The sequence below is a fragment of the Manacus candei genome, unplaced genomic scaffold (assembly GCF_025592945.1).
Source record: "Manacus candei isolate 608988 ecotype Guabito, Panama unplaced genomic scaffold, ASM2559294v1 h1tg000005l, whole genome shotgun sequence".
Lineage (NCBI taxonomy): Eukaryota > Metazoa > Chordata > Aves > Passeriformes > Pipridae > Manacus > Manacus candei.
This window is the reverse complement of record NW_026138053.1, coordinates 25,324,927-25,336,807: the sequence shown is the minus strand read 5'-3', so window position 1 is coordinate 25,336,807 and position 11,881 is coordinate 25,324,927. Positions and strand designations below refer to the sequence as shown.

The 11,881-nt window shown below is 52.9% G+C and overlaps 1 protein-coding gene and 1 long non-coding RNA gene across 9 annotated transcripts; both read left to right on the top strand.

Moving 5' to 3' along the window:
• The first annotated feature begins 2,868 nt into the window (after positions 1–2,868).
• On the top strand, positions 2,869–4,694 carry LOC127474320 (uncharacterized). Its single transcript, XR_007905809.1, has 3 exons — positions 2,869–2,943; positions 3,198–3,321; positions 3,846–4,694. It is a non-coding gene; the product is annotated as an uncharacterized LOC127474320 (long non-coding RNA).
• A 705-nt stretch (positions 4,695–5,399) lies between these two features.
• LOC127474062 (uncharacterized) lies at positions 5,400–11,585 on the top strand. Of its 8 annotated transcripts, XM_051794471.1 has the most exons (5): positions 5,400–5,654; positions 6,235–6,346; positions 7,045–7,126; positions 8,546–8,762; positions 9,349–9,621. In XM_051794471.1, the coding sequence occupies exons 1-5, from the start codon at positions 5,633–5,635 to the stop codon at positions 9,465–9,467; spliced, it is 552 nt and encodes a 183-aa protein (XP_051650431.1). In that variant the 5' UTR covers positions 5,400–5,632; the 3' UTR covers positions 9,468–9,621. The 8 variants fall into 8 exon arrangements, 1 of the variants encoding a protein (XP_051650431.1); XR_007905711.1 differs by lacking the exons at positions 6,235–6,346; positions 7,045–7,126; positions 8,546–8,762; positions 9,349–9,621 and adding exons at positions 10,955–11,079; positions 11,401–11,585; XR_007905710.1 differs by lacking the exons at positions 6,235–6,346; positions 7,045–7,126; positions 8,546–8,762; positions 9,349–9,621 and adding exons at positions 10,968–11,079; positions 11,401–11,578.
• The last annotated feature ends 296 nt before the right edge of the window (positions 11,586–11,881 follow it).

The following is an 11,881-nucleotide window of genomic DNA, read 5'->3' as shown; positions in this document are numbered from 1 at the left end:
GTCTACTGAAAATAAAGTAACTTTATGCATTTCTGGGAGAGTTCATGTCCATTTTCGCTCCTCATGTGTTGAGTCTTGTCTGATTGAATTGAGATCTGAGGATCACTGTGGTGGGATGGGGGAGTGGCTGGAAATTTGGAAGCAGGCGTCATTGGTTCGCCTGGATTGCCAAGGAGCAGCATGGAGATGAGCCCACTGGTGCCAGGGGGCTCACCTCCTTCAGGAAGCAGGCGGTGGGTGCAGGGGAGATGCAGCAGGTGGAGACAATGGAGAGGAAGGTCCTGGTGGAGCCCAGGAGCACAGGCAGGGGCGCCTGGCTGTAGCTGCTGGCGTACTCGTACAGATACCTGCGGCAGGGGCGGGATGAGGAGAGCCGGCACACCGGCATCGGGAGCAGGAGCTGCGGGATTTAGGGGCGTTGGGGCTGCCCGGGGATGGGAGCCCTCTCCAGCTACCGGGAACGGCGAGTCCGCACTGCAGGACTTGACCGACAGGGCCGAGGACTGCGGCAGGGACAAGTGGTTATGACCACCCACGACACACTATCTAATCCCAGCCGTGGTTTGGGGTCCATCCCCCGCTTTTGGGTCGCGCCCCGGGGCTGCAGTCCCGGCCGTGCCCACCGGGGATCACCGCTCTCCCGTGCCGCGGCACAGCCCCGGCTCCCCCGGCCCGAGCGGGACCGTGTCCCGTTCCCTGGGGGGGTCCCAGCCCCGCTATGGCCGCAGCGGTCCCGATCCCAGCCCCAAGCCCACCTCGCTCCTCCCGCCACGGGGCCCCCACTCCCCACTCGCCTGCCGGGCGAGAGGCGGCACTGGCCGGGACCTGCAGCGGGCACGGGCGGGACCCGGCAACGAGCCCTGGGAACAAACCCCCGAGCACGGACCCCCGGGAACGAGCCCCTGGACTTAAGAGTAAGGGGTTTGAAACCCTCAAAAGCTCAGTGATGACAGAACAGTGTCACTGCCTTTATCAGCTCATCTCGAAATTCAACACGTCACAAGAAGCTGTGCAGAAATACCCATCTCAACAAAGATCTCCCAGAGCAGTTCGAATCCAAGTGTGCTTCGCTTCAGCTGTGCACAAGCACCACTCCTGCTCACGTCCGTGCTGTGTTTGACAGAGTCTGCAGAACATTCCTTTGGGGAACGTGCTGGTTCCTGCTCACGAGGAGGCTGATACATCAGACTTACTGCCTGAGGTACAAAACACTCTCCAGAGTAATCACCCCAACAACTGGATCAGATAGAAACACATCCTTAGAAATAACAATTGCGATGCCAAGGTTTTGTGTTTTAAACTCTCTGTCTCTCCCTCCAGAGTTCTCCTGGCAATGTAGGGATGGTGTTTAAGAGCAGCATAAGGAGAACTGACAGTCACTGTTCCACACTTTCCAGGATAGCAACACTGCCAAACTGAGCTTGTAACATAGACACTCTCAGGATAATTTGTATCTCTCATTAAACGCTAATTCTTCATTAGAAGAATCAGGACAGAGAGGCTGATTTAACACCTAGAGGGATTCGTGGGCTACAATGAGGACACTGAACACAAGCCTGGTGCTCCTGAAAAGGGCAGGTATTGACTGAACAGGTGCCTCAGATCGATCTGTGATAAGAAGTGGGAGGTGGAGTTGGTACCAGAGTCGCTGTCCCTTCACACACAGTTAGTCATTGGCCTGCAGAAAAGAAGGGGGTTCCTGCCTGCTGCTCTCCCCTGGCACTGCCCCGTTCCCTGGGAAAGTGCAGCTCTTGTCCCTGCTGTGTAAAGGTGGGGAAAAGGCAGCGAGAGAAAGGCAGCCCAGCTTGGGGGGTGAGCCTCCCTTCCTTCAGCTGCTGGGAAACGTGGCCGGGGTCCCTCAGAGGCACTCCAGCTGAGGAGCTGCACCACTGCCAGAGGGACTTGGAAGTGACGGGGCAAGGGCAGCTCCTAAAATGCCCAGTTGGAGGAACGAGCCGCCCAGGCCTCCGCACCGAGCCCTATACAGGGCGTTTGGGCTGCTGGGGAATGGCCCAGCAGGGAGGTTCTGCTCCTGCCAGCCCAGCTGTTGCTTCCAACCGCAGAGGAGGGGAAGGTATTTTGTCAGGACAGTCGCTCATGGAATGGGTTGCCTGGGGAGGTTGTTGTATCCCCATCCGTGGAATGTTTCCAAACATGACTGGATCCCTCCCTGAGCAGCCCGGTGCGATCCCATTGGTGACTGTGGCCTGAGCAGGAGGTCAGACTTCGAGACCTTTAACTGTCTCTTCTGACCCAGATTCCTCTACAGTCCTGCAGCACTTCTGGCTTCTTACAGTCCATGAGACCTGTTGGTTCCACAGTCTGCAGAGAAGCTCCTTTGCCCAGCAGGCAGTCCTGGAATGCCCAGACATCCATGGCAGAGATTCCCAGAGCTGCCATGTGCCCCAGCTGTCCCTGAGCCCCAGCTTTGGCCTCGGCACTGAAACGCTGCCAGGACCTGTCCCTGCTGTGCAGGTCCGTGGGGCTGCAGGACACGGTGTCACACAGCACACACGGCCACTGGGTCCTGCCAGCCCCTGCAGCCTGTGCTTCCTGATTGCCGGGGATTTTAGGGGCCACCCGTCTCCAGGGATGGGCAGGGAAACAGAGATTTCCTGTGACTGGGAGCAACGCAGGGCCTTGCCAAGGCAAGAAAATGGCCCGGGGTTCAGGTGCCCGTGTGCAATTCCATGTGCAGGGTGTCTCCCCCAGCAGCAGGTTCCCGGCCCCAGTTCCCGATCTCCCGGAGCGGAGCGGGCGGGGCGGGGCCGCGGGGACAGGCGGGCTGGGATTGGGCGGCGGCGCTCGAGTGCTGATTGGGCAGCGCTGCCGGCCCGCGGTATAAAGGGCCGGCGGGGGGGGTGCGGGCGGTTGTGTGTGAGGGCTGAGGGTGCGGCCCTGCTGCTGCCCGGGCTGCGGAGGGGAGAGCGCCTTGGCCGCTGGGTTTGTGCACCGGGGGAGCCGGAGGGCGTTTAGGGGCGCCTTGTGCTGGGCAGCGGGGGCCGGGTAAAGCCCTTCCCTACCGGGTGACCCTGGGGGAGCCGTGGCAGGACTGCGGGGCTGGTGCTCTCTGGGTGGATCAAGTTTTGCTTTGGAATTCCAAGCCCTTTCCCTGTGCAGGGAGGCAAAGACTGCTTCAGCTTGGTTTTTTTTGGTGCTGCGTTAATGCTTTTTGCTCGTTCTGTGTCGATTTGCAGCCTGGCTCGTGGTTTCCCCTGGTGCTGGGGAGTGGAGGCGAGTTGTGCTTCCTGCCGGGAGAGAGAAGGGCCTTGGGAAGCTGCTCCATGAGCCACAGCTGTGCCGAGCCGGGAGTCTGTCCAGGTAAGAGCAGGGCTTCTACTGCCCGTGAGGAGCTGGGTTCTGCTGCTGAAACATGCCCATGCCTTGAAATGCAAGGACAGGCAGAAGCTGGGAGGGACCCTGAGCACATTTGAAAAGCCCTTGACTGTGGGCCAAGTGTCCAGGAGAAATGATTCCTTTTTTTGCAGGGAGGCAGTTTGTGAGGACAGGGGGGTTGCTATGCTCTCTAGCAAAACTACTCCCCTTGGGATGTGCAGGGTGAGGAAGTGTTGGCCACGTGTGGGCTGGAGCAAAGGTGTGTGGGTGCCTGTGTGTGACACCCGTGGGTGTGCTGGAAGGGGGTTCTGGTGCCATTGGAGCTGCCAGGGAACCAAAAGGGGCACAGTTGTCTGGAAAAGGTGAAAGCTCTGTTGGCCTCTGTTGACACCTGCCCCAAAGGAGCTGCAAATTTTGCCCCTCTTGGTTGCAGGCTTCCCAAAGCTCCCAGGAAAGGAAGTTTTAGATTCCAACTCCCCTTTCTGCTAAAGGTTTCCTTGCTCTCTCAGCAGGATGTCGAGTGCCACCATGTCCCCAAGGTAACCCTTGCTGCTGTTGGGAGAGCATGAGGTGGATGGAGAGGATCCCCAGCCATCTGCAGGCAAAAGGGACTGGCACAACTGCGATTTTTCTCCAGCTCTCTTAAGGTGGACTTTCAGGGTACCATGGGTAATGTGCCAGCTCTCCTGCTGGAGTGTTTGTCTTCTGCTATATTTGAACATAAGGGGTAAAACTAAAGTCAGGTGTGTTCTGGAGTATGTTACACTCGTGCAAAGCTCCTTCCCTCTGTTTATTTTCTGTTCTGGAAAGCACAGTCTGGGGTTCCTGGGCACTTCCTATTAAATGATTCCGTGAAAATAATTTTGTACTGAAAGGAGAAAGGAGCTGTCTGTTTGAGATCAGATGTCACTGATAAAAGCTTTGTTTTTTCACTCAGTAAGCTTTTAAAATATCTCATGGTGTGTAGGAATGCCTGGCTTCTAAACCTCACCAGCTGAGTCTTAGAAGTTTCTTTGAAGAGCTGTTTTCAGGCAGCAGAATTGGCCCTGCAGGAGGGACTCTGTGCCTGCTCTCCCGTGGCTCCAAGGGATCTCTGGCCCTTCACGCCGGCAGCGAGATTTTCTCGGGAAGGGCCTCAGATCCCCGGACCAGTCTGGGACACAGGCAAGATCCCCCTGCATTTTGGGACCAACTTGGGCCCCCTGGAGGGACAGTGCTGTTGGTGCCCCCCGGGTTGGGGCACCCCGAGGACTCCAGCGCGCACCGAAAGGATTATTCGGCGAGATCCTCGGAGTGCCCGGCCCTGGGGAGTTCAAAGCAAGGTCCCTGCAATGGATTCAGGCATTGCTGAGAGTATCCCAGGTGTAGCTGTCCATGCTAGGCTGGACTGGAATTGGGTTCTAAAAGTGGTGCTCCAACTGCAAAGGAAGTGTGGGATTGGGGTTAAGAAACGAGCAGTGATGGTCCAATTGGCTGTTTTCTCTTGAATGTAATGGTAAGAGCTGCAGGAGTGCAAGGTGTGTGTTCCAGTCCCCAGCATTTGGTTTGCACATGTCCTGGTCAGACACAGGTCCAACTTCCTCAGTCCTTATCACAAGAGAAGGAGAATTAAGGGCTGGCAGTGTTAAGGTGATTGGTGTGACAGGGGTTAAACTGGGAAAACATTGGGGAATTCCTCAGTTTCCCTATTTGCCAAACTCACCCAAACCTGTGCTAGGAAGAGATTGAGTGGAGAAGTTGAGGCAGAAATGAAATGGAAAACTGGGGATGTTGAAACTGTAGTTGCTGGAACTAAATGTGTCAAAGCAGCAGCTCTTGTTGTGCAGGGAATAACTCCTGTCAGCAGCAAGGTCCTGACTGAAGTGACAGCTGCAGTGGTTCCTGTGGTGTGGGCCAGTGGAGTTCCAGGAGAGTGGAAGAGGGCAGAACCTGTAGGTATTAGCCCTGATGTGGGATCTATATGGGTAAGGCAAACCCAGTATCCTCTAAAATCAGAATGCCAGCTTGGATTGGTTGCAGTAACAGCTAAATTGGCTCATCCTGGTTTGCTTGTAGGATGTGAATGCAAGAACCTGCCAAGAAAAGCAAGGGCCAAATGATTGATGAGTGCAGGACCTGAGAGAACCACCTTGAATGACAATCTCAAGGAGTTTCCTGTATTGGATTTAAAAGATGGCCTTTGCTGCATCTCCTTGAGCAAGGAAAACCAAGAAACCTTTGCCTTTGAAGGAGAAAATCTGGAAAGGGGAAAGGAAGAAGAGAAGCCACCTGACTCCTCCTGAGCCCCAGACAGCCCATGAACTGCCTTCCTGGGAATGGTAGGTCGTGCTGGACTCTGGATTGCTCCCTCTGGATGTGTGGTAAGACTTATACCAGCTTTTCCAACAGCCTGTAAGCATTTGCTGCCTTGGCTAGATGGTGCCAGGGCAGCCTTTAAGCAGTTAAAGCATTCCCTGAGGAGAGCTCTATGTCTGCCAGATCTCTCAGAACTGTTGGAAGCATCTTTGCTGGGGAGGGCAAACAAAGGACAAGGTGTGCAGTGACCCCCCAACAAGGGACTTTGAGTTAATGGCATCCCTGCAAGTGAACTTTGTGGGCTGTTCCCCGTGGAGGGCAGGTGATAGTCCCAGCTAGAGTGATGGGCAAAATGGTTAAAAGAGAGCCCCAAAAGCTGGAAATCCTCCTGGAGGCTCTTGGCAAAGAGAGTTTCCTGAGTTGCCCCTGAAAGAAGGATAGTGACAGCTTTTGAGTGCTAGTAGATGCTTTTAATAGATAGCCTTGAGTGTGTCCTTGTTGCACCAGTAGGCCTTGTCCAAGTTCCCATATTCCAGGAGATATACCTATTGAAGTTTAAAATGATCTCCATAATCCTTTGTTGGCTTGAGGCTCTCCCCTCAGGAACTGCAGGAACTCCTGGTGCCGCCTGGGCCGATGGATTGGACGCCCCAGCCCCTCCGTTCCTGCCCAGCCACTGGGGCCGTGTCCAGTGGTGGCACTGCCAGCCCTGCAGGTGAAGTGGGAAGGGCCTTTCCAGGTCTTGTGGGTCACATTTATAGCAGCTAAAGTTGCAGAAAAAGGATGTTGAGTCTCTTCTTCTTGAGTTCAGAAAGCTCCTTTTGTTTGGTGAGCAGAACAAAGTGGATCCTTCAGAGTTCCCATCTGTGTTTGTGTCTCAGCCTGTGTTATGATTCAGGGCTGTAGCTGTTGTTGTCACTGAGGAGTCAAACTCTGCTTTAAATCATGAGACACTGGCCTAATGGCTGAGTGTGAAGAATAAAGAGGGAATGATATCTGAGTGTTGAGATGTAACAAGAGCTAATCCTTTTTGCAGTGGGATGTAGCCTGGAAACTGCACAGAGCTGAGCCAAGGGATTGAAAGGGACCTGTAAGGAATTGGCTATAGAACAGGAGTTGCCTAGGCTGTGAGAAAATCTTCGATAGGGAAGCTACAGTGTCTTTGTGCCAGCTAGTTGGCTGGTAAACAGGCTGTTGTGATAAGCAAAACAAAGGCAACTGAGAGCCACCTGTGTCAACATAAGAAAGGACTAAGAGGCGGAATCAACATTTAAGCCAGAGCCAATAATGAGCTTAGCTTTTGCAATATGTATGAGCTAATTATAAAGCATATATTAAGCTGTTAGCAATGATCAATAAACGAAGGTTGCTGATTCTCATATTGAGTGTGACTTTCTTCCCTCGTCGTGACAGGGACCACCCAAGGGAGGTGAAGAAAGAAGGAAGAAGGGAAGTGAGGCAGCAGCCAAGCAGCACCAATTGCCTGTGTAAGCAGGTGAGTTATCTTGAAATTCCTAAGGCAGGCACTGAGGACTTTGAGGGCTCCAGACAGAGCAGAGCTGCGAAGGCCCTCGGTGAAGCCCCTTGGAAACCTTCTAAGGGTAGGTGTGTATGGTAGTAAGTGTTGGAAAATGCCCTGAATGTGAAACAGGAATGCAGAGAACAAAAATGAATCCTCCTGTCATGCTGCCATATCAGCTGCAGTGGAGACACCTGTGTGTGCCCTTTGGGATCTGATTGCCAGGACACCTGGCGGGGTGGAATTATTCAAGAGCATAGAAATAAAAGGTTGCCTGGCTTCTAAAACTCATCAGTTGAGTCTCAGAGGTTCTTGTAAGAAATTTTAGGTAACACCTGAACTTTTGTGTGTACTTCTGAGTTCAGTTGGAAAGAGATTGTCCAGGGAAGAGGAATCTTGCTCAGTGCAAGAAGTTGCCCTTGATGAACTTCCTATCTGAACTGATGCCCTTGGCAGGAGAAGTGCTCAGCAAGGAGGCTCTTTGCTCCTAGGCAGGAAGAAAGGCCAGTGCCCTTCCTCCCCAAGGCCCAGCCCAGCAGGGCTGGCAGGAACTGCTGGTGTGGCTGCTCTTTGGGTTCTCAGCTGTGGCTGTGGGGTGGTGACCTCGTGTTCCTCCCTGTGCTCCAGGGCAGCCAAAAGCCCCAGCACAGCCCCTGGGCCTTTCTGGGAGCCTGAGCTATTGTAGTACTGGGGATGGGGGTTTGGGTTTTTGTTTCCCTAAAAGTGGAACCATTGGGGGGGATCTCTTATCTCACAGTTGTTGTTGTTTTGATATCTTAATGAATTACAACTTGAGAAGAAAACCTTGTGTAACTTAGCAACTGACTTGCACTGGTTCCACTGAAAGTGCCAAGGAGTTGTAGTGTCCACTGGATTGTTTGTATTGAAGCAGTTTGGTGTTTACAGAGGGATAATAAACTCCTGTCAGCAGCAAGGTCCTGACTGAAGTAGCAGCTGCAGTTGTTCCTGTGGTGTGGGCCAGTGGAATTCCAAGAAAATGGCCAAGGACAGAACCTGTAAGAATTACCCCTAAGCCATAGTCTCTCCTGGTAAGGCAAACCCAGTATCCTTTAAAATTAGGAAGCCAAGCTGGATTGGTTCTAGTAAGAGCTAAATTTGCTGATGATGGTTTGATAGTAGAATGTGAATGCAAGGACCTGTAAAGAAAGGAAATGGGCAAGATGATTGATTGCTGGGAGCAGGGGCTGGCAGACAGTGGCAGTGGATGTTTGGTTGTGGTTGGGAATGAGCAGCTTGACCTCCCCAGGGTTGTCTGTGCTGGGGGTGGGTTTGGGTCCTGTGTGGCCACAGGTCTGTGCAGCAGCTGGAGCCTGGGCAGGTTTGGGGGCTGTGGTGTGCCAGGCTGCTGAGTGTATTGTCCCTGTTTCCTTGGAGTGTCCCAGTGTCCCTGCTTGGCTGTTTGTTGCCCTGCAGGCAGAAGAGCCCAGGGCTGAGATGGCTGAGTGTTGGTGTGACCCAGAGTGGGTGTCCCTGCCCTCGGGACAGTCCCCAGAGCTGCCTTTGGCATCCTCTGCTGAAGGGTGGGAGCTGCCCAGAGCCAGCAGCATCCAGCTGGAGGATCCAAGAGGATGCAGCTCTGTTTTCCTGGGAGGTAAGAGGTGGGGGTGCAGGAGCTGGTAGGGGTGTTTCGCAGGTAGAGGGAGGGCAGGAGCAGGAGAATTGCAGGTGCAGCAGCTGTGTCAGTGCTGGATGGAGTCAGGCTGGGAAAGGGCCCTGAGTGTCAGGGCAGGGGAGAGCCCAGGGTGGCCCTGGGAGCCCTGGGGCTGTGAACAAGTGCAGTGGGCAAAGGAATGGGCACTGGAGAGCTGGGCAAACAGCTGGAGGAGTTGCAAGGAGAACTAGGAGACTGGAATGCAGGAGCAGCAGCTCCCTGTGTGTGTGTGTGTAGAACCAGGTGTACTGCAGCCTCGAGTGAGGTGGGAAATGAACCTCAGGAGGCTGGGAACGAGTCCCACAAACTGGTTAAAGTGGGATGGACTCTTCCCAAGTGTCTGAAAAGCTTTTCTTCCGTGTTGCTTTATCAACTGAAAACTGGAGTGATTGTTGAGGTGTTGGCAGTTGTTTTCCTGTGTTTTTGGTGAGGTGTTGACTCAGTACCTTTCTTGGAGCTGCTGTTGGATGAAGAGGTGCCCCCAATTCACCTGTAAGGTCCTGGTTTTCTTCCCTGCTTCTCCCAGCTTGTCCAGGAGATGGAATTCCAGTGCTACAGTCTAGATGGGTCGTGGTGCTCCCAAAAGGAGCCTTTGTGCCTTCAGCACAAGTTTTGGTGCCACTGGAGCTGCTGGGAGAAGCATAAGGTTGGCAGTGAGAGGCCTGGAATGATGTTACTGTGGCACAGAAGAAATGAGCAGTGATGGTACAATTGACTATTTTCTCTTGAATGTAATGCTAAGAGCTGCAGGAGTGCCAGGTGTGTGTTCCAGTCCCCAGCATTTGGTTTGCACATGTCCTGGTCAGACACAGGTCCAACTTCCTCAGTCCTTAACCCAATTGAGGGGGAATTAAGGACTGGCAGTGTTAAGGTGATTGGTGTGACAGGGGTTAAACTGGGAAAACATCGGGTGGTTCCTGAGTTTATCTCTTTGCCAAACTCACCCAAAGCTGTGCTAGGAAGAGATTGAGTGGAAAAGTTGAGGCAGAAACAAAATGGAAAACTGGGGATGTTGAAACTGTAATTGCTGGAACTAAATGTGTCAAAGCAGCAGCTCTTGTTGTGCAGGGAATAACTCCTGTCAGCAGCAAGGTCCTGACTGAAGTGGCAGCTGCAGTGGTTCCTGTGGTGTGGGCCAGTGGAGTTCCAGGAGAGTGGAAGAGGGCAGAACCTGTAGGTATTACCCCTGATGTGGGATCTATATGGGTAAGGCAAACCCAGTATCCTTTAAAATCAGAATGCCAGCTTGGATTGGTGGCAGTAACAGCTGAATTGACTCATCCTGCTTTGCTTGTAGGATGTGAATGCAAGAACCTGCCAAGAAAAGCAATGGCCAAGATGATTGATGAGTGCAGGACCTGAGAGAACCACCTTGAATGACAATCTCGAGGAGTTTCCTGTATTGGATTTAAAAGATGGCCTTTGCTGCATCTCCTTGAGCAAGGAAAGCCAAGAAACCTTTGCCTTTGAAGGAGAAAGTCTGGAAAGGGGAAAGGAAGAAGAGAAGCCACCTGACTTCTCCCTTAGCCCCAGACAGCCCAAGAACTGCCTTCCTGGGAATGGTAGGACGGGGTGGACTCTGGATTGCTCCCTCTGGATGTGTGCTAAGACTTCTATACCAGCTTTTAAGAACAGCCTGTAAGCATTTGCTGCCTTGGCTAGATGGTGCAAGGGCAGCCTTTAAGCAGCTAAAGCATTCCCTGAGGAGAGCTCTGGGTCTGCCAGATCTCTCAGAACTGTTGGAAGCATCTTTGCTGGGGAGGGCAAACAAAGGACAAGGTGTGCAGTGACCCCCCAACAAGGGACTTTGAGTTAATGGCATCCCTGCAAGTGAACTTTGTGGGCTGTTCCCCGTGGAGGGCAGGTGATAGTCCCAGCTAGAGTGATGGGAAAAATAGTTAAAAGGAAGCCCCAAAAGCTGGAAATCCTCCTGGAGGCTCTTGGCAAAGAGAGTTTCCTGAGTTGCCCCTGAAAGAAGGATAGTGACAGCTTTTGAGTGCTAGTAGATGCTTTTAATAGATAGCCTTGAGTGTGTCCTTGTTGCACCAGTAGGCCTTATCCAAGTCCCCATATTCCAGGAGATATACCTATTAAAGTTTCAGATGATCTCCATAATCCTTTGTTGGCTTGAGGCTCTCCCCTCAGGAACTGCAGGAACTCCTGGTGCCGCCTGGGCCGATGGATTGGACGCCCCAGCCCCTCCGTTCCTGCCCAGCCACTGGGGCCGTGTCCAGTGGTGGCACTGCCAGCCCTGCAGGTGAAGTGGGAAGGGCCTTTCCAGGTCTTGTGGGTCACATCTATAGTAGCCAAAGTTGCAGAAAAAGGATGTTGAGTCTCTTCTTCTTGAGTTCAGAAAGCTCCTTTTGTTTGGTGAGCAGAACAAAGTGGATCCTTCAGAGTTCCCATCTGTGTTTGTGTCTCAGCCTGTGTTATGATTCAGGGCTGTAGCTGTTGTTGTCACTGAGGAGTCAAACTCTGCTTTAAATAATGAGACCCTGGCCTAATGGCCAAGTGTCAGGAAAAGAGTGGGAATGATATCTGAGTGTTGAGATGTAACAAGAGCTAATCCTTTTTGCAGTGGGATTTAGCCTGGAAAATGCACAGAGCTGAGCCAAGGGATTGAAAGGGACTAACCAAGGGAGGTGAAGAAAGAAGGAAGGGAAGTGAGGCAGCAGCCAAGCAACACCAATTGCCTGTGTCAGCAGGTGAGTTATCTTGAAATTCCTAAGGCAGGCACTGAGGACTTTGAGGGCTCCAGACAGAGCAGAGCTACGAAGGCCCTTGGTGAAGCCCCTTGGAAACCTTCCAAGGGTAGGTGTGTATGGTAATGAGTGTTGGAAAATTTCCTGAGTAGGGATTAGGAATGCAGGGAAGGAAAATGAATCTTCCTGTAATGCTGCCATATCAGCTGCAGTGGAGACACCTGTGTGTGCCCTTTGGGAGCTGATTGCCAGGACACCAAGTGGGCTGGGATCATGGCAGGGTGTTGTAAGCAAGGACTGCCTGGCTTCTAAACCTCACCAGCTGAATCTTAGAGGCTTCTTTGAAGAGCTGTTTTC